Below are 26,000 nucleotides of genomic sequence, written 5' to 3' on the forward strand. Positions count from 1 at the left end.
GATGCTTTCTTTGGACCGGAACTGCACTTCTAATTCCTCTACCTTCAAGAGAACAAACTTTGAAGTGTTATTCTTCCATTCCAGCCAAAAATAAACTTATATTTTAAGAAATGACAACTTACAGATCAGACAAACCCAGATGGCGAAAAGGCTTCTTGGACAAACTTGAGAGCTTGTTTCTGGATAAATTGCTATGGCAAAAGAGAAAGATTGCATTAATTAGAATTGCTTCTTCTTACACTAAAAATACAGTTTGTCTCTCTTGAAAAAGCAATAAAGAACTAGAACCAGCTCTAAAAATCCTTTGACTTCAATTGTAAAAGGGTAGTGTTCAGTCTTGATGGTTTCAAGGGTTTCAAGGGCTTGAGTCCTGTCAGCATGTAATGTCAAGTACATTCAAAATCAAACTCAACAGGGATCAATATTTTCACTTTTAGCACTTTGTCAATTGCAGAAAAGCAGCAGATTTAACTGTGTTTCAAAAGTATTTTGTAAAGTCCAGGTGTTAATTACATGCTCAATTTATTCATGTGAAATGGGTGTATCCCTTTCTTTGATGCTGCACCAAACTCTGTACTCATATAAGCCCTCCTCACATGCTAGCACACATCCACATCAGAGCTTTTTAGTTGTTCTTTGCAAATTGCATGTGCAGTATGCACCCACATGGAAGATCAAAAGGAAAACTGTAAAATGCCTGTATTGGGCTTTTTTTATGTCAATTAAGCATTTACGGTTTCCAGTGGTAATTAAGTGAAAGGTCTTCTCCCAATACGCAGAGCAAAGAAATGTTGATCGGAACCAGAAATACTCCTCCTCTCACAGCTTACAAAACTGCTTTCTCCACCCCAAAGCAAAATAATGCTGGTTTTGTAAAGTCTTATCAGTCTACGAATTAAAGATAGTGAGAGCAGTAAACTGTTTAACTGCCAGAAGTAAAGCACAGATCAGTGTTATGAACCAAAATATGAGTTTTATGTGGTATTATAAAGGTGCCATAGGGGCTCCACACTTACTGTTGCATTGCATCTAAACTCTGGGTTTAAATATCTTTTTTTCTTTTTTTAATCTGATTAAAGAACACAGTGTTTACTTCCAAACTTTCAGATGTTGATCTTTGAGTACAAGATAATTTTCACAGAAATTACAAGCTGGATATTCTAAAAATGTCTAGAGCAGAATCAAAGAGATTATATTTCATCACTGATTCCTTCCGGCAAAAAAGAGCCTGAAGTTTACAAACTGACTGGTCCTTACATGTGAGAGCAAAACACAAGAGCTACTATTTCATTAGTCAGCTGAACTCATGGACCCTGATCAGATAAATTGACATTAAGGAGCAATTTGCATATTGAACAGAAGTTATGTTTAAGCAAAAACTGTCATTACCCATATTTTTCCTAGTATGCACATGCTTTGTGTTGGGAGTTTGAACAAAAGAAGCAGGTTCCTCGTACTGACTTGGGCTTCTGCCTCCAACATGGAGCCACATCAAACCCCATCCTTCCATGGGAAACTCTTCACTCACCACACAGGAAGATCACTCCTGTTCCCACACTGACAAGTGGCATGTATGGAGGCCCCTGTGGTATTGCCAGACAAGGCATGCCTTTCTTATCTGCAGATCAAATAAATCCTACCTTTCCCAAAAGAGAACCAGATATACAGAGTGCTTTACCTGCAGACCACTGCTGTAAATGTATCACCTTAAGCAATACTTTGACAGTAAATTTAATTTTATATATATATATATATATATTTCATAAGGTGATCCCTTATTATTGACTACAGAGATGACTACTGTGGTCTTTTTAATTCATGTTAAGTGAAAAAAATCACTGTCAGGGTTATTTTGAAGTAGGTAATGATCCCACTTCCACTTCCATAGAAAGAGAATATGAATTAATTTCCCAATTCAACCGCACACAAAAAGACCACAGCAAGCCGCCCAAAGAAAATACATCTGAGGTTCTAAAGGGGTTTTTTTATTATAGGAAAAAAATGTCAAGAGCAGAGAGCCTGGCCTCAAGGCTAAACTTAAGGAGAGGACTCAGATTCAGTCAAAAGTATGACTGTATTTTACATGAAAATATGAAGCTCACTTTAAACTTGCAAGCCCTAATTCAGCTAAAAGCAAACCAGTGGCAATATGTGGCAAACCAGTAGAACAAAACCAGACTGAGAAACCACATAAATATTTATAGAGCTAGCATCATGAGCAGAGTTCTATCACTGATGGTTCTTCTGAAAAGGGGAGGCAAGAAAGGAGAGAACAGACCTAAGGAGAACTGGGGGAAAGAGGTGAAGACATGGCCATTTTGCTACACTCAGTCTCCCTCCACAGGCAATACCCTGCTCTGCCTATGGCTGGAACCAGCCCTGTGTGCAAACAAGGGGAAATCTGCTGCAAGGTTGATCTCAAATGGTTTCCTTTGGCTGCCTTACCTAGACCTGAACGGTGCAGAGATATAAATGCATTTTGATACCTGGAGCTGTATACACACACTACACTCGCAATCTATGATTCAGTGATGCATTAGACGCAGGCTCGCAGATAACAACAACTATTTTTAAAAGTTTTTATAAATAGGCACTTGCTGTGAAATGTTTTCACATTTAAAGGCACTGACAATATACCATGCATGTGTCTAACACAGGTCCATTACTGTTAGCAGCAAATAAGCTTATAAACTACAGCACTACTAAAATGAGACTGTTGGCTAACGGACAGTGAAAACAACAAAAATTAGATGAGCAAGGCTATTAATTACAGTTTTATAGCATCTATTACAACATTTATTTTCCTGTTGTTTATGTTATTACTCAAATCTTCTCATGATAGATAATTTTAGAAAGATACCTGGACTACATAAGCTTTCCCAAGAAAATAAGGAAATCACAAAAAAGGGCTTGAGAAAATGCATGTTAATAAGTTTCTTTTAAACTGGTACTCTTGTATGATTCATAAATTAATACTACTTTTATATAATATAGCTCCCTAACTACATGAAAAGACTTTTCATAGAACAAAAAAGAAAGCTGTAACAGTATCACAGAAAAATTAATGCTTATAAAGTTACCTCAATCTTCAGAAAAATGTTTTTTGTTTTCTTTATGGGATAGTAAAATATTTGTTTCCAAATAAAATCTAAGACTTCTCAAAGACCTGTACTGTACATCACCCTTGCAAAATGAAATTCCTTTAGTGCTTAATAGTTTTCACTGTCCCAACCACAACAGGAGCTATACTTCCTTCATAGGCAGTCAACAGGATTTTTATTGCTGATGACAACAAGCCATGATTCACTGGGGCTTTCAGAAACATTTTAGTGCATAATGACTTGCCAAAGAAAACAAACAAATGCATTTTGCAGGGATAACAGATCAGCCTCAGTAAAAAATACCTCTATACTTAGTGCTTTGTCCTGTGCATCTAGAGCCGCTGGTGCCACTTAATATTTTCCATCTTATCTGGGCTTATCCTGTGTCTGCCCACATTACTAAATCCCCACCATAAGAAAACACAGTACGAGACTGGATAATGTCTTCATAATGTAACTATTCTGCATCAAGAACTCATCTATATCAACCGAACAGATGTCAAGTCAGTCTAATTTGTTTCCAACAAGGAGCTTCATGAGTTACAGCTCTACCAAAGTCTGCTTACCAGCAGATACATATTCCCACTTTGACTGCATGCTCAAATTGCTGAAACATTTTAAAGGTATCTTATCCAACAGGATTCTAGCAGCCTAGCAGCTCACATATGTACAGTGATACCTTTCCCTCAAGTGGTGACTTTGATACGGTCTCTCTTCTGTTCAACGGTCAGTTTTCTGAAAACTTGTTTACCTGTGTAAGTTTTGGTTAAAAGCAAACACTGGAGACAGACACACTTTCTGACTGCATGAAACCCATTTCCCTATGGCAACAGGCAAAAAAGCCTCTCGAGAGGATCATACCAGTTATCACACTTTCTGTGGTGTCTACCTGCCCAGACAGCTGGAAAGGTCTTCCAAAATTCTATTGATCTTTCTCCAAACCAAATTCATTATTTCTCACACTGTACTCATGGTCATGGAGAGAATTGATTCCTTTCCTCATCATAACTGCTCTTCTTTTAAAGATAAGACAAGCACAGAAGCATAGAATCATAGAATAGTTTAAGGGACCTTTAACTGTGATCTAGTTCCATTTCTCCAACATCTTCAACTATACCAGCTTGCTCTGAGCCCCATCCAATGTAACCCTGAATACTTCCAGGGCTGAGGCATCCAGCATGTCTCTGCGCAACCTGTGCCAGCGTTTCATCACCCTTACTGCAAAAAACTTCTTCCTTGTATCTAATCTGAATCAACCTCTTTGATTTTCAGACCATTATTCTTTGCCCTATTGCAATGATGTATGCTCCTTTTCAATCTTCTCTTTATTGCACTGAACATACCCAGCCTCTGAGCCTCCTTATATTACTTGCTTTACAAGCTTCTTCTGGCTCCACTGCTCTTCTCTGTAGCATCTTTCAAGATGAGTAGATTCAGTGTCCTAATCTATATACAGTATTCCAATAGATTCCCTCAGAGTGGCTAATGCAATGGGGAAAAGATGTAAAAATGTAACACAATATTCCTTTTGATCCCAGACTTGAATTTGCTTTGTTCTGCCTCATTGCACAGAGAGAGAATCCCACTTCTTTTCCAGCAGAGTCACTAAATCTTCCTCTGCAAATATGCCCCTCAGACAGCATGTTCTTATTGCATATTTCCACAGCCAGTGCACATCCACTAGGCTTTATGGAATTTCATAGTTTACAGTCATAATTCACTGAGCAACTGTTACACGGGCAAACACTTGAATTTACTCTGGAACATACTTCCTTTATATTACCAACTGATTATAGTAAAAGCTCTTATTAATGATTATATGAAGTGGTATAAATTTCACAGGCTCACAAGGTCTGGTTCACACTCCTCCGGTGACTGTTCCATATTAAAGATAGCAATTACTGTCTAGACAGAAACGGACATTCACGTCCACTTCCTTACACAAATTAATTGCTGTTGTTTAGAAAACACCGGTCAGAAAGTGATTCCATCTCATAAGCAAAGCAATCAAATCAAACAAAACCCTGGGTTCTTTTCCACGGTTCTTTCCTTTCTAAGGAAGTATCTTACAAAGCCAAGGTTTGGCATTATGACTTCCCAATCTCACTAGGATAAAAACAAAGCATTTGGTTAAATGTTAATACAGGTTAGTGTTCCCCTATTGAAGATGTATGGACTAAAGCACACACTTGGAATATCTAACTAAAACAAGGTACTTGTGAGAAACTGAGCCACTCACATGATCTCAGTGTTTTACTAAATCCACAGTTTCCCATGTAAGTAGAAAAGTGAGCTACTCTATGTCTGTCCCACACAGACGGCACAAAAGTTGTAGAAAGACAACTTTGATCAGTTCATCCTTTGCTAAATCTAAAGCATAACAAATCTAGGAAAACACAGTCAAAAAGCTGTACAGGTACAAATTCTGCTTCCTGTAGGTCATGAGCTACAAATCACATTTGGGTGTAAAAGAAACGTCATTCCTACATTCTGCTCTGGGTGCATTAGTTCTGATCTTGAGTGAGCTTTCAAAGTGAATCACCCCTAGGACTTCAGTTCACAGTTCTATCATATTCTCTGGGCACCTACACTCATCAAAATATTAGATGTGCTCCATGCATGCATCTCCTGCACTGCAGCTGCTAAAATATGTTCAGCTCATCAAATCAGACTAGAGCTAGTCAAAACCATGTCACTGAGTGTGATGCACAGTGTGGACATCATACCCTCAAGAGACACAGTCTTTGGGCTACATTACTTATCACAAAAGACACAGTACACTTCTAGAGACAGAATAATGAAGTGGATGGTCTTTTCCATAAAAACATTATGTTTCCATGATCCGCTGGTTCTTTACTATATATGTCTTATTTAAGGGCAATTAACAATAGAAGACCATTCTAAGTCTGTCTTGCTAAAATGCATTTAAATTAAGCAAGTGGTAAGAGATAGAAATAAATTAACAATAAAAAAATTAACATGAGATGGGTGGTTTTGACTTAGAATGCAGACACTATTCTTACTCACATGTATTGTAGGTTCACATTTTTCACAAATGCATGACGGGACACGAATCTTAGGCCTGAATCCACCACAGTCCTAGGAAAATAAATAAAACCATTAAAATGTTTAATTTAAAATATGATGAAAAATGTAATGAAAATATTAAACTATTAAAATAAGAGTTTGGATGAAATCTCTACAAGGCTGAGCTGCAAGATTTACAGCTTTCCTCAGTACACACAAAGTTAGGCATACATGCTTCTATAAAAGAAATATAGAAGAAATAGTTGTATAAAATGTATCTCATACTCACAGATTTTTAAGTCCAACATAAAATCCAACCTCATTGTCATTGATACTTTCCAAATTTGGCTGGTTTGCGATGTAACTGTTAAAAAAGCAAAACAGAAAGAAGTATGTAAGTGGATCCTTCCTTGACTTTCTGACTGTTCAGAAATTATGCACTGATGTATGGAAGTGAGTTATGATTGCTGACCTACTGTAATTAGTTCTAAGTCCTAATTAGACCAGCTGCAAAGCAAAAGTGCTCCTTAAAATCTTCCTCATCATTTAAATGGTACTTTGTGGGACAAGGGAGCAGCTCATTATTACACAGGGGAAATGAAGAAAGCAAGTCAACCTGAAGGCCAAATAAATATGCACTGCAATGTCACTATTCTCCAAGACACATGTCCTTACCTCATGGATTTAACAACAACAAAGGAGGCAAGTTTAAAGGTAGTACTGGAGTTATCCCCACTTATGAAAGACAATTGTACTTCCCTAGTCTTTTCCCTCATGTTGTTAACTTAATGAGTTCTTTACAGTTATTTTTTCCCTGACACAAAGTAATTTCAGTTCTTTTTATGAGGTGTGTCAATGGGAAAAATGAGAAAGGAAAGGTTGTGTTTCATGATGTTATACACACAAGCAGAAATTAAGAGATGAGAAACTGCTGTATCAGACTAAAGTACTGAGTCCACTCACATATCCTTAATATCTGCCTAAAAAGATGTGGGCATGCAAGCCAGTCCTTTGTATTATGACCATGTGAGATCTATGAATACCCAGTGACATCCCACAGACTGGAAATAAAATGCTCACAGCAAATGTATCATTACTTCTTCTACAGGAAGAAAAGGTTTCACAGTAGAAATCACACAATCCAGGAAGAATAAATCAGTGGAAACTGCAATTTTTCTGACATTATGGGCAGAAAAGTATGCCTGATTTAAGGTATGCCTTGCTAAAGACTCCACACATTTCAAAATATTAGCCCAGTCCCAGAAAAACTTAAAGAGAGATTACATGTGCTGTCACAGGCATCACAAACTAACCAAATATGCAGGTGCTGAGTCTTTCTTTGTTAGAAGAAAACTATTCTTCATTCAAAGCATTTTTTAGAATTTATTTAAAGGGAATTCCGGTTAATTAGTAAGAAGGTAAATTGCTCTTCCAAAGGCAATTCATGCACCTGAGCTGGTGCATGGATTGCCTTGTTAAAAGAAATTCATTGTGTTTCTAAATCCCAACAGAAGCCTGAGAATCCCATAAGCTGGGTTGGGCTCTCCTCCAAAGCTGCAGTGCTGACTTGGGCTATGCTCTCACCATGCACCAGGAAAAGTAAAAAGTTTCCCCTAATGGCATCCACTGTCCCTTGGGAAAAAGAAGGGCAGTAAAAAGAATGCATGATGCTAGATGGAACACATCACTACACCATCATATGACATTGACTGTTCTGCAGGACTTTTCAGAATAAGATTAACAAAGTGTATCCATTAGAAGATAAGAGTCCTTTGTTTTTTATGTTTCCTTTCCTGAATTTTTAAGACAGAGTAATTTAATATCTCAATATATACGAATCTATTTTGTTTGGTTGGGGTTTTGTTGTGGGTTGGGAAGTTTACATATTTTGCCAAGTAATAGTAATGAAATAGTATATAAATATCTACTAATTCCTTCATCTAAGAGTCCTGCAAGTCAATGAACATACTTCCTTTAAACATGCCCTGAAGAACTTATTTTTGAGTTAAATATCATCCATCTTCTCTGCCACTTAGACCTTATAATGCTAAAATAAAGTTATGCAAGAGGTTTCAAAGGTATCTTCCTCATCCTGTCCTCAGTTATCAAACAACAGTAATCCAGTCAAGGTCAAATAGAGACAGGGAAATCACATAAGAGTAGGAATTGAGGAAAATGGATAATGAAACACAAAGTGTGAAAAGACTCAGATTTAAGGAAAGGAAACAGAATAACCAGTTGCACTAGCTAAGAATTAGGCCATCAAAAAAACCCCAAAAAACAACAAAACCAACAAGCAAACCCCCCCCCTCAAAAAAAACAAAAATCAAAAAAAACCACCCAAAACCTGGCAAACACTGCCAAAATGCAGACCTATCACTTAAACACACATATCACCAATCCAAATGTGAGACTGCAATTTTAATCCCATAAATATTTAACCAGAACCACTCACTACAAGAAACTCCAGAACTTGACATAACTTACAGTGTTGCACAAAAATTTGTTAGTGTATTACATCCTGTGTTAAACCTCAGTATAAAATAGTTCAGCTCTGCTGAAGCCAATGAAGCTTCACAATTTACATCAGACACAAACCTTAGTATGAGCATACAATCTACATAAAGAGATTGGTATTGGTCCATCAGGGGATAGACCAAACAAATTATATTTGGGAAAAAGTAGTATGAGTTTGTGGTATCTTCTTTCCTTCTCTTATTGCATCCCTTAGAAGAAGCCCTAGGTGGGGGAGAGCAGGGCATTCTTTACTTGGAGCTGGTTCGAGCTGAAAGAACCAAAAGAAACCATTGCTTTTCCACAACCATACTGGTTGGGACCCAGAAGAATTTTTGTCTAAGTGCAAATAATTTAATAACTGCTCTGCAATACACTTGTAAATGCACTCTCAGTACAGAACACAGTAAAGCTTTACAACAGTAGAGCAAAGTTCATGCACTTGGAAATCCTTGAAGAAAGAGTGGACAGACATAATTTACCATAAGCAGGTCACATCCTCTTATACTTCCCTACTCACTTAACAAGTCTGTTTCAAGTTAAGCCTTTGCAGCTATGTCATAGGAGTGAGAAAGACAAAGAGTAGAATGATGTAGCTGTACCCTATAAGGGGAAGTTGCTCTTCTGTTTAATTTAGAGGGAGATCTGAAATAAAACCTCTCCCTAACTGAAGTCTATTTTTACCTTCTTCACAACTACTTTACCTTAATGTTACTTATCATCAAACATTAATACTCTAAAAGCTTTGACTTGCAGTGGGCGACACTGAGAAATGTAATTTGCCTGCCTGCCCTTAAGAATATCAACCCTATTCTTTAACGGAACATTTTTACTGTAGCACAGAAGAAAAACATACTGACTCACAGCTGGCTGAAGTCACGTGAAGAGCTTGGAAGCTCCCACTGCACTCCACAGCACTGTTGCAGTGCCAGAACCTGGCTGGATAGCACCAGACAGACCACATATATCAGTTCACAAATACTGGCTGCCACCTCGAAATCAAGCCCTTAGCTGCCTACAAAGCTATTTGCTTGATTATACTATAGCATTCTGCATCTCCTTCAATGAGTAGTCAGTAACCAATAATTGTCTTCAAACCCTTAATTTAATCTCTCCATTGTAAGCTACTGAATAATTCTAATAAAGGGATTCAGAATCACACACCTAGGTTGCACACTGCAGCCTACAACAGCATGTTCATCTAGCCACACTTCAGCAGCTACTGAACAATGTCACACACTCACACTTCACCACTGTTACATTTTGGAAACAATAGTTTTAAATCCTTATCCATAAGAGTCATTTCCTCCAAGATCTCCTTTGAGAGGGTAGTCTTCACTTATGCTCATTATAAAAATGAAAGGATACAGATTATGTTTAACATCAGTGAAGCAACTTCTGAACTGCAAAAGCATGAAGAGAAGGTGGGTTCTGATCTCTTTAAAGCCATCTAGATTATTTAATGTTCCTTAGTAATTTAAAAAATGGATTCCATACCAACTTTCAAATCTTTTCCTTAACCTGAATATAAAAGGTCACCAGAAATATGCCTTCCTAACTTACTTACTCTATTTCCTCTTGCTTAATGTATGTTAAGGTATACTACTCCATCTGGAACTATAAGGACATGTTGGAAAAAAACTAGCACATGCTAGTCTTAACAACATGGATGCATGTAATGCAGCTCCAGGAGTATTTCTGTTGCCAAAAAACTTCCTTTATGGGAAATATATTTTCTTAACACTCCAAAAAATAAATCAATTATATGTCTAGCTCTAGTTCATACAAAAAAAGAATTTAAAATTAATAAACACTCACTGGTGAAATGAACTGAACTCTGAACTCTGGAAAAACTTTATATTCCAAGTTGTTTTTTTCACTAAGTCTTTAGGGGAGAAAGGCAGCACACTTCAGACATTGAACTGTCAGTAGATTAATTACCATTTAATGACAGGTCACGTATGTCCCTAGTCTAGACTACTGTGAGAGCTGTACGTTAATATTGAGAATTAAACATTGCAATCTTCCCTGGTGCCATATCTTCTTACAAACTCAAATGTGATACCAAGTTCTTTAAAAGGTGAGCTAAAACTTAGAGGCATTTTCAACAAATGCTGACTGATTCATTGTTATGCATTAAGATCATGTAAAATTTGTAAAATTGATACAATACTTAATGAAACCTGGCATATTGAACTGGGTTACATTTGTAGCCCCTCTGAAACCAAGTTTAAAATGATGCTGAAGTGGCACGGACTCACAGTTGGTAAATGAAGCCCAGAGCTACACAAGTTGCATATCAGGAATGTAAAGTTTCAGACAGGTGTAGGCATCAATGCTATAATTTCTGCTCAATCAAGAAATCCTCCTGCATAGGACCAAGCTTCCTCTAGGAAGAAGAAATGCAATGAGTGTGATACGGACACCCAAATCCAGAAAATATTCTACAGATACACGTTTACTCCAATTATTTTATTCTATTTTGCTTCCTCCATCTGGTAACATAAGTATGAGATTTAGTGAGGATAACTTCAGGAAACAGAAACTCTATTGCTAGAGGAGCGTGCCATAACGCAGGAAAGAAGCAGTGTGTCAAGACCATCCACGGTGGACCTACCTAACACTCAGAAATTTTACCAGTGCTTGACTCCTCCTTTGGCTGCCCAGTGTCTCCTGACAAATGCTGCAGTGGATTTTTGGGGTTTTTTTGGTTTTTTTTAATCCGTGAATCACCCTGTGTTTCACAAAGAGTGAAAAACCACTATCACAGGTTCCCTAAGGGCTTTTTCCTCACATTTAGAGTATTTAACCACAAGTCACAGAAGAGTTCAAGAAATAGCTCTCCACGTGCCAGTACAGCAGCTCTGGAGACAACATAATTAGCTCTGGGATCTTTCTTCAGAGACACAGGCACGCCCATTTTTTCAGCAAATCCTGCACTACACACATCCCATACTCAGGTAAGGCATTGTTCAGGACAATCTGGAACTCAACATTTCACAGGCAATGCCAGAGATCAGTTAATTTCAAGAATTCCCTGTTCTTGATGTGTGGCTGTGTCAACTGCCAGGAGGCAACGGGGCCCCGACATTCTGTGCCACAACAGTATACTATTATCCAATTAGCAGCACATAGCTGCCACTGCAAATTGATTCTCCAAAGCCATCATCTTGAACAATTAGCGCCAACCCACCTGTTTAAAGCAGAAGAAAACAGGAATTCAGTGGAGATACCGATCTTGTTTTGGCACTCCAGGAGCAGATCTGTGCTCTTGCTTATGACTACAGCTGCCTGGAAAATGGGAAGTCCATGCCTGGATTCTCTTTAGAGAGCAGACTACCAAATCAAGCAAACTCTCAAGACATTTCATGCAGCTTTCCAGATTTAAGATTTATGCTCTTGATGAGCTCCATCTTCAGAATTACTTTCCCCCAAATGCACACAGAGCTTATTTAAGTATTTTCTCCATTTAGAGACCTGTCCTCCCCTTTGAGATCCCCAAGTCTGTATATTTGATATTGCATCAAGACATGAATTTTTGATGTTTTTCCAGGAATACATGACAGCTACAGACATGTTTTTCCTTAGCAAAGATATTTTGGAAATGTTGATATTCCTTTTTATTGTCAGAAGGCCAAACAATGACCTATTATTCTAAAAGATATATCTTAATCTCTGACCTTATACTTAGCTTCAAAACACGTTTTTATCCCCTGTGTATGAAATAATCTATGCAGATTGCTAGGATGAGGCTTAAACTCATACAAACCCTTTATAATATATATGCTAAAAATCACACAGTAAATTAACATACAAAAGGAGAGTAGTGAAGGTGGCTTTCCATTATTTATCAACAGAAAGCAGCCATAAGACTAATCTTTATTATTGTTGTTGTTGATGATATTATTTCCTTGCAAGGATGAAAGAACATCTCAAAGGAATGAATAAATACAAGTGACAGTTCTTTCTCCTGCAGAACCACCTAGTCTTCAAAAATAATAGTAGTAATGCAAATACTCTCTTTTCAGCACTTGCATACATGATATCTATAGCTGTCACTGGCCTTGATGCAAATGAGAATGGAAAAACATCCATTGCACAAGAGCACAGTAAGATTTCAGACAGCCATTCCTTATATGCATCTTTCTAAGTCCCTCAGAGAATAAAAACATTAAAGCTTCTTGGTTGCTGTCAAAACCTTGGAATTCTCTTCCTTTTAAGTGCCCATACTCAGACAGTGACTTTCTGGAAGAGATGTCTTAGGTAGCTGCACATCTTTTGGAATTAGATAGCCCTTCTGACATATATCAGTATTCCCCACAACAGTCTTTTCCTGTCTCTGGGTTCTAACATGTTCAGTATTCTTTGACTCTTTCAGTCAACATAAGACATTTCCTTCTGAAATCTACTTTGAAGTCAGTCTTCTCCCACATATACAATTCCCACTGTTTGACAATAATGTTTCGTTTTATTCAGTTTAAAATTACTGGCTATTAGAATATCAAATATTCCAATCAATCTGCTCTGGATCATTGGATCATCAAGACATAGATCTGCACCTGCTACCCCATTTAATGTCTCATTAACTGCATGCAGTGCATTTCATGCCAAATACAGATCAAAAGGCAGTACTTCCAAAGGGTGGAGTGAAGATGCAAAATTTAAAGCCCTCTATCCAGGAAAATCCATCTATATCCTATTAATACATTACATTTACTGAACAATTTGACTCCTGACATCTCAAAACATAGTCCCCTTTCCATTAGCCGACAAAAAGTTTCTTTCTTCTGTTTTCATATAAGTCCTGAGAGCCTACATATGGTCATAACCTCTACCCCTTTTCTGTGCAATTATTACATAGAGAATCCAACAAGTAGAAGTTTTTCCATTCTGCAAATGATATCATCTGCTGCCAGGGTTCACAATTGGTTTCCTAGACTCCCTTCCAAGACCTGTGAAACATCTTCTGCAGCCCTAATCACAGATCTGTGTCTTCTCCAAGACATTCTAATGAAAAACATACATGAATAGAACTTCACATTATGTTACTGAAACATTCCAAAAGGGTTATGGGTTGTCCTTTTCATGTTTACTTCACCCTGTCTAGCACCAGAATGGGTTGCCACTTTCTGTATGATGACACCAATCCTACCACTTAAATTTAGCCTTTGCATTTTTCAGAGAACGTTTCAACATCGTTTGTTGATGCATTCTTCAGATGCACCTTTCAGATGCATTCTTCACTGCTTCACATTTATGTGCTCTTCACAGTTTCTTATTTCACTTTATCACATTTATTTACATTATAGTTTAGTCCACTTTTCATTGTAGCTGGCCAAGCTTTTGAATTCATAGCTTCTTCTATTAGCATTATTCCACTTGAGGTATCCTGTTCTTCCTTTAATAGAAGTAGTTTCTTACTTGCACTGCAAATATTAGCATAATGATGTGTTTATTACACTTTCTGCACAATTGTCAGAATCCAGAATATTTCTAATACTTGTGCTGACTGCCACATTGCTGCTACTGTTTCCTTTCCAAATTCCTGTACTAGGCCAGTTTGATTTTGAGCAAATTCTCTGTCACAATGGTACACCCAGACAACCATCCTGTGTCTTTGAGTTTTCTCTTTGTATTTCTGTTTGTTCTGCTATGTGACATATGCAATGCTCCTTCTAGACTGTGATCAGCTTGTACTCATAAAGCCTGCTCATGGCTGTATTTGTTGTTATACTTTTGAAGTAAGGAAAATATGCTATTTTGTAAGCATTTATTTTAGTTATATATTACGTATTATGTATGACGTATTACGTATTACACATTATAGTTTCAAACCTTAGATCAGCTTCTCTACCATTGTGCCTTCAAATGAAACACTTACCCTGCATGTACCTCTTTCACAAGATGACATCTTTAGTTAGTCTCCAACCTTCTTTACTACCTCTGAAAAGCTGCCTTCTCCTCACCACCACTACTTTCACAGCATTCGTCATTTACTTTACAGCTTTTGTCCCTGCCACTGCTTATGAGTGGAGTAGTACTTCTCTCACCTCCAGCCTGTTTCTGCTTATGGTTCTCATGACTGCACCCCAGTACCAGACACACCTTTCAGCATTCCTCCACCCTACACATCCTCTGCAGCAGTGCCCCTGGCCCAAGACATAGGTGGTGATAGTGAAGTGTTCACCTGCAAATATTAGATAGATTGGTATTTTGATGATTACTCAAACTGCTGGGATGCTCACCTCCTAAAACTTTAATTTTAGACACTCAGTGTGAAGGGCAACACTGCTACAAGTTAAACTGTTCATTAGAACTCATGAGAACACGCAGAACTGCTCTAAAGCAGGCAAAAACTCTGCATGTAACCAAACCATGCAACAGAAGGGAAAACTGCCCTGTGTCAATGCAGACTGGAATGCCACAAAGAGTTGGGAGAAATGCTGGAAGTCTTTCTTCCACCCACACCAACCTCTAAGGCAAGCAGTATCTATTTCTGCACCTGTGCTACCTTCATATCCCCTAAATGACATAAGCCTCAGGCAACAAGACAGTCACAGTGCACAAACACGATCCAGGACTTGCAGTGATATCTATAGCAGAGGTAGTATCCAGCATTAGTATTTTCTACTTAGGTGGCTTGATGCCACGTGGATTTGCATCAATTCAAAATGTTTGTAATTTTGTAATTTTGTTATATTTGTAATAATGGAAAACCATCACCAGACAGTCAAAGGAGGGGATTGTTCTGCTTTACTCTGCACTGGCCTGCACACCTTGAATATTGTCTGCAGTTTTGGGCCCATGATAAGAACGATATTAAACTATTAGAGACGAGACTGAGGACAGACCTCACTGCAGTTACAACTTCCTCATGAGGGGAAGAGGAGGGGCAGCCACTGATCTCTCCTCTATGGTGACCAGTGACAGAACCTGAGGGAACAGCCTGAAGCTGTATCAGGGGAGGTTTAAGTTGGATATTAGGAAAGGATTTTTCACCCGGAGGGTGTTTGGGCACTGGAACAGCTCCCCAGTGAAATGGTCACAGCACCAGCCTGACAAAGTTCAAGAAGCACTTCGAAAATGATCTCAACACATGGTGTGACTCTTGGGGATGGTGCTCTCTGCAGGGCCCGGAGCTGGACTCAGTGATCCTTGAGGGTCCTTTCCAACTCAGCATATTCTGAGACTCTGTGATATGTGCACAATAGAGTCTTAGAAAGATGCCTACTTACCACCATCCTAAACTTAAAACTCTTAAAACATATGCTTATGCACATTACATAGTTGGACCCACAGAGTCAATAAAACTGCTCCCAGCTGGAGGGTACAGTATATACGTTTACCAGGTGAAGATCACTGTATGCATAATGTGTTCCAAAACCTGTTTCTAAAAATTAGAAGAGGCAAGACTGGAGAGGAGAACAGGCAATGAATAGGCGGTAGATTATTCACCCACCTAGTGAGTGAGGAAGAAAAAAAAAAAAAAAGACATCTTTTTATGAGGCTGAAGACCACACATTTGGAGGAAATGCTGTAAATAATGCTCCAGCGGCATCTGGGGCACCAGATTCAATTTCTTTGGTTCCCTAAGGAAACATGATTCCAGCCTCTCAGAAGATACCATATTTACAAAGCCATCTGAAAGAGGGCAATCTCCACCTTACCTGTTTGTGCTGTTCTCATTTTGGCTGTAATTTAACACTCAGTGAAGCAGGAGCAGGACTCAGCTGTCTCACTACACAAATAAGCATCACAGCTTCTTAGCTAAACAGACTGTCCTGCTCTCTGACCCAAAAGCACATTTGAATGTTCTATGCCAAAGAAGGCAACTCAGACAGGAAGAACCAAGGCAGGCCCACATCTGTACACCATACAGGACCAGCAGTTAAGATGCTCACATGCAAGACCTTGGTTCAGACCTATGCTCTGCTTCTAGCAGAGCAGCTCTTCACATGCATGCTGAAATGGTTCACCTTGGACCACAAAATCAGTTTACCCCATGACTATGACCCTGCATGCTAAAAGGAAGGTCTTGCTTTTTTCCCCCACCCCAGTGAGCTAAGTCTCCAGTGTTTTCTTAATAGTCAGTGGTGATGGAAGGGGATAACTGCATGGGGTAATTTGCAGTGCGAACCTAATTTAACCTCCTGAATCACTTCCTGGAAGAGTGTGGAGCGTAGCCTACTTCCATTGTGGAGAATAGCCAGTTGAGTTAAGTGGCTTAGCTACAGAGCTAGAAGGGAGTTGCCAGATTTTAAATGCTGAGGCCTGAGACAGTCCCAGACATGATTAGTAGGTCCAGCACATGACACTCAGAGCACATGCTGTGAGAAGGTCTTCCAGTCCATGCCCAGTAAGTCTGACATGCCCAGGATGTGCACATGATTTATCCGCATATGCTTGCCGTGCCGTCTGGCATTCAGAAAACCAGACAGTCGTTGCAAAAGAATGGAAGTCACACCCTATGCACTCTTCACATGAATCTTACTGCCCAATGTGGGGTAGCCATGCTCCACAAGATACCTGCTGAACACAGCCTTACTTAGTTTTACAGGCATGGTTAGGAAATTAGAACGGTAAAACTAATTTAATTTACATCTAAAACAGGAAGATTTCTTTTGGCTCACCTGTCAAACTAACAGGAAAAATAGCTAACTTTCCCAGCCTCAACTACAGCTCTGTGGACAGATCCTTTCATAAGAAGCTCAGAAGTGTTACCATTTCACTGTTATCTGTTCCAGTAATAGATTGACTTTGATTAATTATTTGCCTTCCTTTTATTTATACATCAGACAACTATACAATGAACCATATATCCTCTACAAATACATAGCAGGAGCTGTATTGGGGCATCACACTGCAACAGAGCTGCAACTTGTTTTTGCATGAGGAGCTTCATTCCAAAGCAAAATTATCTAAAATGTTGCAAAAGGCTCCTGCCTGCAATACTCAATCATAGCTTCCACTTACCTCAACATATTTTATATTCATACAGAACAAAAACACACGAAAGGCAAAAAAACCTGCAAGTCAAAAACACATCAAATAATTGAGCAACAACCTCCATGTCTTCCAAATTTTAAAAAGGCTGGAAAATGCCTGAATCAAGGTTCCTTTCATCCTTCTCGTACATACTCTAAACTATGCTGGTGAAACACTAACTCCGTTCATTTTTGTCACTGACTTTACATAGGCCAGAATCCCAGCCTCAGCTTCCCCCTGAAATAAAAAGCATCTAACTACCTTGCATGATCAGGACTAGTTTGCTTTAGCAAAGTAAAGTTCAAGTTACACCACTCAAAGATTACAATCGCTCAAAGTGCCTCTGAAAATACCTTGGACACCTTTGGTCTGCTTCCTTCCATTTTACCTTAATTCTGAAGAAAAAAAAATCTCATTACATCAGGCCTTGTCTAGGAAAAAAAGAATATTGACCTGAAACCTGATCTCCAATAATTTATCCTAACAATGAAAACACAACACAGAAACATATATAGATGAATTGGTATTAAAAATATTTAAGTGTCAGCTGTAGCCTCTTACCAATGCAGGTAATTTTCTTAGAAGAAAGTAATAACAAATATAAATGCTGAATTTCCATGGTGTGGCTCCTTTCCAGTAAGTCCACTACAATTGTGCAATGTGATCATGAGATGATTGTAGAGTTCAGCACCTTGCATGGAGGAAGCAGGTCCACAAGTGAGATTGAAATCTTGGATTTCAGGAGAGATAACTTTAGCCTCTTCAAGGATCTTCTTGGAAGAATCCCATGGGAATGGGCCCTGCGGAGAACAGGGGTCCAAGAGAGCTTGAATAAATATTCAAGCATCACCTCCTCCAGGCTCAAGACCAGTACATCCTGATGAGTAAGAAATGGAGCAAAGAGGGCAAGACAGCTGCATGGATGAGCAAAAAACTCCTGTCAAAAGCAAAGCACAAGCAGGAGATATACAGGAAGTGAAAGCAGCAACAGGACACTTGGAACAAATAAAAAGATGCTGTCCTGATGGGATGCATTCACAAGGAGCTGAGGAGGAGCTGGCAGACACCATAGTGGGGCTGCTTGCAGTTGTCTTGGAAAAGTCATGGTGATCAAGAGAGGTGTCTGAGGACTGGAAGGAAATAAATGTCACCCCAGTCTTCAAAATGGGCAAGAAGGAGGACCCAGAGAACAACTGGCCAGCCAGCTCCACCTTGATCCTTGGAAAGTGCCTCATTCTGGAGGCCATCTTTATCCACATGGATGCCAAGAGGGTGATCAGAATTAGTCATCATGGATTCAGCAAAGGGGAATCATGCTTGACCATCCTGATTGCCTTCCATAATGGGACAACTACCTGGATGAGTGAGGGCTATTGTCTACCTCGACTCCAGCAGGGCTTTAGATCCTGTCTTACGTGATATCCTCATAGGCAAGTCTAGGAAGCATGAACTAAATGAGTGGACAGTAAGCTGGATTGAGAACTGGCTGAATGGCAGATCCCAAAGAGCTGCAATCAGTGGCACAAGGTCTAGTTGGAGGCTCCTCACACGTGGTGTCCCCCATCAGGGGGACACTGGGCCCAGCATTGTTTAATTTGTTCAGCAGTGATTTGGACAAAGAGACAGAGACCTCCTCAGCAGGTCACTGACAGCACAAAGCGGGGAGCAGTGGCTAATACCCCTGAGTGCAGCCTTGACAGGATGGAGAGATAGGCAGAGAAGAACTGTCTGAAATTCAACCAAAGCAAAAGCAGGGTCCTGCATTGGGGAGGAATAACCCCAGGCACCAACACTGGCTGGGGGTGGTTCTGCTGGAATGCAGGTCTGAGGAGAAGGATATGAAGGTCCAGGTGGACAGCAAGATGTCCATGATCCAGCAGTGTGCCCTGGTGGCCAAGAAGGCCAATGGTGTCCTGGGGTGCATTGGGAAGAGCAGTGCCAGCAGGGTGAGGGAGGCGATCCTGCCCCTCTACTCAGCCCTGGTGAGGCACATCTGGAGTGCTGTGTCCAGTTCTGGGCTCCTCAGGACAAGAGTGGCATGGAGCTCCTGGGAGAGAGCAGCAGAGGGCTATGAAGATGATTAAGGGCCTGGAGCATCTCCTATACATGGAAAGGTGGAAGAAGCTGAGCCTGTTCTGCCTTGAGAAGAGATCACTCAGAGGTGATCTTGTCAATGGATGGAAGTATCTGAAAGAACAATGTCAACAGGACAGAACCAGGCTCTCCTTGGTGATGCTGAGCAATAGGAGAAAGGTAGTGGGCAGAAACTGATACACAGCAAGTTTCATCCAAATATGAGGAAGAACTTCTTTACTGTGCAGGTGACCAGGCATTGGAACAGATTGCCTGGAGAGGTTGTGGAGCCTCCCTCACTGGAGCTATTCAAGAACCATCTGGATACAGCACTGTGCCATGTGCTCTTGTAGGCCCTTCTTGAGCAGGGAGGTTGGACCAGATGATCCCACCAGTGGCCCCTTTCAATCTGACCTATTTTGTGATCCTGAGATACTGTAATACTACGATTAATAGCTATTAGTAGCTATGTAAAAACACAGAAACTCCATATTGCATTTAAGGCCAGGCAGTAGTTTGTTTTGCCTTTTGCAGTTTCTGAAAATATAGATTCACAATCAACCAGGAATTAAGATGCATCCCAATTATATATGATCATATATAATTTAACAGCAATGATGTACTACATACATCTGGATGAAGAGATCTTCACAAACATAACAGCATCCTGTAAAAAAGCATATTCACAGCCCAAGCAGTAGAAGATTTCAGACCTCTATGGATTTATCTCTCCATTCGAAATGCATGTAAATTAGTCAATTTATACAATCTGCTTTGCTTTTTAAAGGGCAGTTTTTAAAGAGCAGTTTTTCAGAGGTAACAAGCTAAATATACATCTGACATCAACAACATATTGAAGCAGTTTTAGAATTCTTTGCTCCATTACCTTCTACATTTCTCCTGTTCGGGCAAGGATATCTGGATGACCACCTTAAAGGCCATACTCTTAGACATTTGTGTAGAGAAAGATGACAAACATGGGAGAAAGAATTGCAATCCCAAAAAAACAAAAAAAGGGACAATAAGGGATCCCTCTTTACTTAAAAATGAAAACCAAAATGGAGAAATCAGGTCCCTGTTCAGTTACGTAAATTTTTTTTGCTCTACAGTGATTAGAGATCCAGAATATTGCTAAGCTACTTTCTCTGTTACACTTGTCAGCATAAAAATAATGGAGAAAAAATAGAACCTGAGAAATCTGGAAAATGCCATCCTAAAGATATCACAGGCTGCACTGCCAGCCCTATTTTGTCATTAGTATGGAAAAAAATGGAAGTTTCTTGAAAAGAACGTGTTCAAGACCAAATCTTTTATTTAAGTATATACATACCAAACCTTTTTCAACACTCTTGAGTGACCAAAGATATTGAGGGAGAGCCAGTGTTCCTGCCACCCTGCCCAACACTGACTGCCTTCTGAAGGATGAAGCTCTCTTCCAGCCTCATGAGCTGTTTTGTCTCTGCCTGATTGAGATAGCTTCAGTGGAAACCCTCAGGAGCCCCATCAGTCCTCAGAAACCAAAAGGGCAATGTCTAGAACAAGACATACAAAAGGTTCCCCGGGAGAAAAAAAAAGAACAAAATTCAGTGCTTTGTGATCCCAGAGTATTTTCAGAGTCTAGAAATTACAAAACTGATTTTCACAGTGCTTACTTTTAATTCACCTTAACCAATTACCCAGATTTTTAAAGGAAGTTTTTTTAAAAAAAAAGGACAAATTCCTAAATGAAGCTATTACGTCACCACTGTCCAAAACGCCTTTAATAATTTGTAGCCTGGTGCCTCATGTTTTATTATACAATTCCAAGTCACCAGAAATAACTTCTCAATCCAGCCAAGTCATGCAATGATGCACAGCCAGAAGTTGCTTTGAGGAGGAAGGGGCTAGAGGCTGAGGAGCCTTGCAAACAGTTTTATATGACATTAAATGTACAACAGTCCCAAAATCGAGAATAAAAAAGACTCAAAATACCAACAGCTCTGATCTTCAATGAATTTAAACATGCTTTTTTTTTAGCACAAGCTCACATGACTTGTTAAATAATTTACTCTATAAATTACTTATCCTGTCTTACTTATTAACAATTCTAGAGTGCTTTATATAACTGCATTAGAAATTTATTTTGTGGTTTTGAAATGTACGCAATACACAATCACCTCTCTTTTAATAGGCAAGAGCTTAAAAGTCACCTACTATTTTGTTGGCAAGCAGTTCTTCCTGAAAAACACCAATTAATTTCAAACCTCATTCACCTGAATAATCATAAGTAAACGTATTAATGACTTAATAGCAGAACTATGAAGCTAGGCCAGGAATATACTTGTACTGCAAGATGTCACTTTTAAACCAAAGCTATTTGAAGAGTCATGTGTACTGAGATAAACCAGCAATACATTTTCCTTAATGAGAAAATATTATACTAGTCCTTTTACAAGAAGTCCTGACCACTCTAAAAATTTCTCACTTACTATCCTATTAATATTTTTGCATGAGTGATCTCAACAAGGACACTTATTTGCTATTGTGTCTACAATGCATGGATTTTACAAAACTGATAAAGTGTTTTTGCTTTTGTCACTCTTGGTCCTTGGTTTTTAATGTATCAATGACTGATACCATTTATCCTAATGCAGAACCTCACTCTGGAGTTCAATTTGTCTCCAATAATACCAAAGTGACCAAACAATTATTACAAGTACAGTCTGTTATGATAAGCACCAATACTTGTTTTCTAGATAAAGACCAGTCCATGCCATCATCTTAACCAACCAGGCATATCTAAAATCTGTCTCATTTACTGTAGTAGAACGCTATGCAAAAACAGCCAGGAAGGGAAAGAGTGAGAGAGATGACTAAGAAAGCACCAGGCATAAATACTCTTATGCCCTCCCACACCAAGTTTCAGCAGCTGGCCTTCATAGGGCTGATGCAGAGGTACCTCTCCATAGATTTGGATGCTGGATCTGAGCAGGAATCAAGAAATAGCTGGACTGGGATGAGACTGCTTATAAACTCTAAAGCACAATCCACTTGTGGACCAAAACAGTGAAGCACCTGAGTGTTAAGTGGTGGAGGCTGCCAGATAAATGGTACCTCATCTCTGTTATTCCTGCTGCACCATTCCATCTTTTTCCATTTCTTAAAGCCAAGTGGAAAACCCTGGCTGCCCACTCACATCCTGCCTGCTCAGTGCCATCCACCTGGCCCACGGCCAATCCTCTGCACCACCATGGGTTTCACATACACAGCCTGACCATGCAGTTATCCCAGCGCTCCCAGTGCCTGTGGCTGGACTGAAGAACTGTGCTCAGGACCCATGCCACGGGTGCCTGTGGGTGTTTTGCCTAGGACTGCAGGAGGCACTCCTGTCAAGACCAGGACATAACCAACAAGTGAAGGATGGAGTTCAATAGATACTCATTAAATACACTCAAATAAGTTCTTCAAATTAATTGTCTTATACTTTTTACATGTTATTTATACCAGGAGTAATTCCACAAGAGACCAAAGGAATGTATCTGCAGAGCACATAAAAGAAGAACCAGGCCTGAAGCTACACTGAAGCTAAGTGAAATGTAACACTCCATTCTCTTAAACCTGTTTTTAGCTAGAATTAAGCAAGATCTGTGGTGTTATAAACAGTTTGACAATCTGTACCTACTATATTAGAACTGCTTCTGTATGTATTTAGTGTTTACTGAGCTCACACAATGGAATAATATGACAGCTACTGCAGTTCAATTTTTGTCTATAAACTAATTAAAGGGTCCCTGTGTTTCATGTTAAAAGCACAGATGAAAATACCATCTTAAATATGTGCAACAGCATCTCCTGAGAAATCCATGACTCAAAATTATTTTTAGATCACCAAATAAAACAATGTGCAATGTCACAGAATGATACAGTAAAAACCAAAAAGAACTGTAAATAAAATGATGCTTTAAAAAACCCAGAAAAATTAAAGCCAAAAGTATCAATGTAAAATGACTAGACACCTTTTAAGCTCATCATGGAAGAAAACATATTTACAGTATGTGTTTTCTGTTCTGGCCTTTCAAACCAGAGAATAAATTTGAGATGAAAATTGCTATGTTACTTCTAAACAGAATGCACTGGATAAAAAGGCTACCAAAGCCTATAAAAATGATCACTGATGCATAGCTCAAAGTATTTTTTTTTCTATTTAAGCAATCTATGTAAGCATCTAAATCAATAACAGTTATAACTCAGAAAGACCATTTCTTTATCAGAGGTCCTAAAAAATCTCCCAAAGGTAGGCCATATGTGAGTAGTAGAAATTAATGCCTCCAGCTTTTCCCTGAGCAAAGGCAGGGAACTGCAGGAATGCAGCCCAAAGGCTAGAATTTAATCTAAACTCACACCACATTTCACAGCACTTTTTTATTTCTTCTAAAAGACACGGAAAAACAGAAGAAGGATGGAGAATACAAATAGTGAGAAATCTGTATAGATTTGGGGCAAATATGCTGGTATCTTTTACATTAAATGTCACAGAAAACAATTCAAAAACAGGGGTAGGGAAATACAAACAAAACATCTTGAGAAGGTTTTTCCCGAGATCTATCATCTACACACCCAGTATCCAAAATTTTTTGCTCTGCAAGTGGTTTTCTTAGGCAATGGACATGAATGCCATGGTGCTCTGAACTGTGAAACTACGCCGGATTTAACACAAAAAGCTGCAGAACTCCCTCATCAAACACTGTCTTCGAGGCAAACGAGGATGGAAGCACCACACGGGAAGGAGAGGAAAAAAAACTTTTTCCTCACGCTTAATTAGTGTTCTCTAATTCCCTCCCAATTGCTGACAAGCAGCACTGTGTTCATTCCTTGCCGGTTTTGTATTTTTTCCTTCCAGCCACCTCCACTGAGAAGGTCAGAGCAGGTTTGCATTCCTATAGTTAGTGTATGAAAGACAGTTTGCTTCACTTTCTGGCGCATCTCTTCCTTCACTTTTTTTTTCTTTTTTTCTTTTTTAAAAATATAAAACAAGAGAAATCTGGGGCGAAGGGCAAGCCACCCACCAATACTCTCGGTTCGCAGCGATAAGCTGAGGGAACGAAAGTTAAAAAAAAAAAAAAAAAAAAAAGAAATAGAAAAAACCCTCCGTTTCATACCTGCTGCCGCCGCAGAGGTGCGGGCTGAGCGGTGCGCAACCCGCGGCAGCAGCTGGGGCAATGGTCGGAGACGAAGTCCTGGTCCCGTTCCCCGGCTGCCCCGCGGTCCCGCTGCAGCCGGCGCCGACCCCCCGCCCCGCTCCCGCGACCTGCATCGCCAGCAATTAGGATTCATCATCTAAACGGGCTGGCAGCGGCAGCTGTGGCAAGCCGTGTCCAAATAAAATCACACGGGGCTTTCAGGCGTCCAGCACCGCGTCTGCCCGCGGAGTAAAAGCCTCTGGCGTGGGTCAGTTCCCCGCCGCCCCCGCCCGCGGCTTCCCCCGCCCGCGGCTTCCCCCGCCTGCTCCGGCCCGTCGCCCCCGCGCCCGGCCCCGGGCCGTACTCACATCTCGGTAACATTGTCCCCCTCGGCGCTCCTCTGCGGCACGGGGAAAGAGGCGATGCCCGGCGACGATCCCGTGCACCAGATCCGCCAGGAGCTGCACCCGCAGGACGCGGGGCAGCCCAGCGCACTCGGCCAGCAGCCCAGCACCAGGCAGCACAAGCCCCACAGCCGCGCCAGGCCGGGCCCCGGCCTCCGCCGCCAGGACACCATGCTCACCCCAGCACTGCCCCGACAGCCTCCTCCTGCTCCCGCCGCCGCCGCCGCTGCCGGGGCGCACGGCTGGAGGGTGCGCAGCTTTCCGCGCCGCGGGCGGGCACCCCGGGCCGGGGCTCACATGGGCGCGCCGCAGCCGCAGCCACCGGCGCCCCGCGGCTCGGAGCGCCCCGGGCGCTGCGCGGGGCGGAGGGGGCCCGAGCCGGGCGCCGCGGCGGCAGGGGCGAGCGGGGCCTCCGGCGGCGCGGCACCTGCCCTTAGTCCCGCGGGCGGACAGCGGCACCGCCTGCCCCCGCGGCTGCTGCCGATGATGCTGCAAAACGCGCGGGGCGGCGGGGGCAGGTGGCGGAGGCTGCGCTCCTTTCTGCGGGGGCTCGGGCTGCCGCTGCCCGCCGGAGGGACGGCGAGCGGGCGGCGAGGGAGGCGCAGCGAGCGGCGGCGGCGGGGCTCAGAGCTCCGCGCTCGCCCCTTTATGCACCGTCTCCTCCTCCCTCCCTCCAGCTGATAATAAAGCAGCTCCGGCTCCTGCTCCAGCCCAAGACGGGGAGCTGCCGGCAAAGT

At 40.8% G+C, this 26,000-nt stretch overlaps 1 protein-coding gene across 2 annotated transcripts in view; it reads right to left on the reverse strand.

Annotated features, from left to right (window-relative positions):
• The window catches only part of NTRK2 (neurotrophic receptor tyrosine kinase 2), a 196,243-nt gene extending 170,670 nt beyond the window's left edge, over positions 1–25,573 (reverse strand). For both annotated transcript variants that reach the window (XM_071424841.1, XM_071424840.1), the window contains exons 1-4: positions 25,228–25,573; positions 6,418–6,492; positions 6,129–6,200; positions 123–191 (exon numbers count right to left, since the gene is read on the reverse strand). In XM_071424841.1, coding sequence (XP_071280942.1) covers positions 123–191; positions 6,129–6,200; positions 6,418–6,492; positions 25,228–25,436 — 425 coding nt within the window. In that variant the 5' untranslated portion in view covers positions 25,437–25,573. The remainder of the gene's footprint in view (positions 1–122; positions 192–6,128; positions 6,201–6,417; positions 6,493–25,227) is intronic.
• Between the last annotated feature and the right edge of the window lie 427 nt (positions 25,574–26,000).

Source organism: Agelaius tricolor, unplaced genomic scaffold (assembly GCF_023055355.1).
Source record: "Agelaius tricolor isolate 1412-34295 unplaced genomic scaffold, bAgeTri1.0.p SCAF_4, whole genome shotgun sequence".
In the NCBI taxonomy this organism is placed as follows: Eukaryota; Metazoa; Chordata; class Aves; order Passeriformes; family Icteridae; genus Agelaius; species Agelaius tricolor.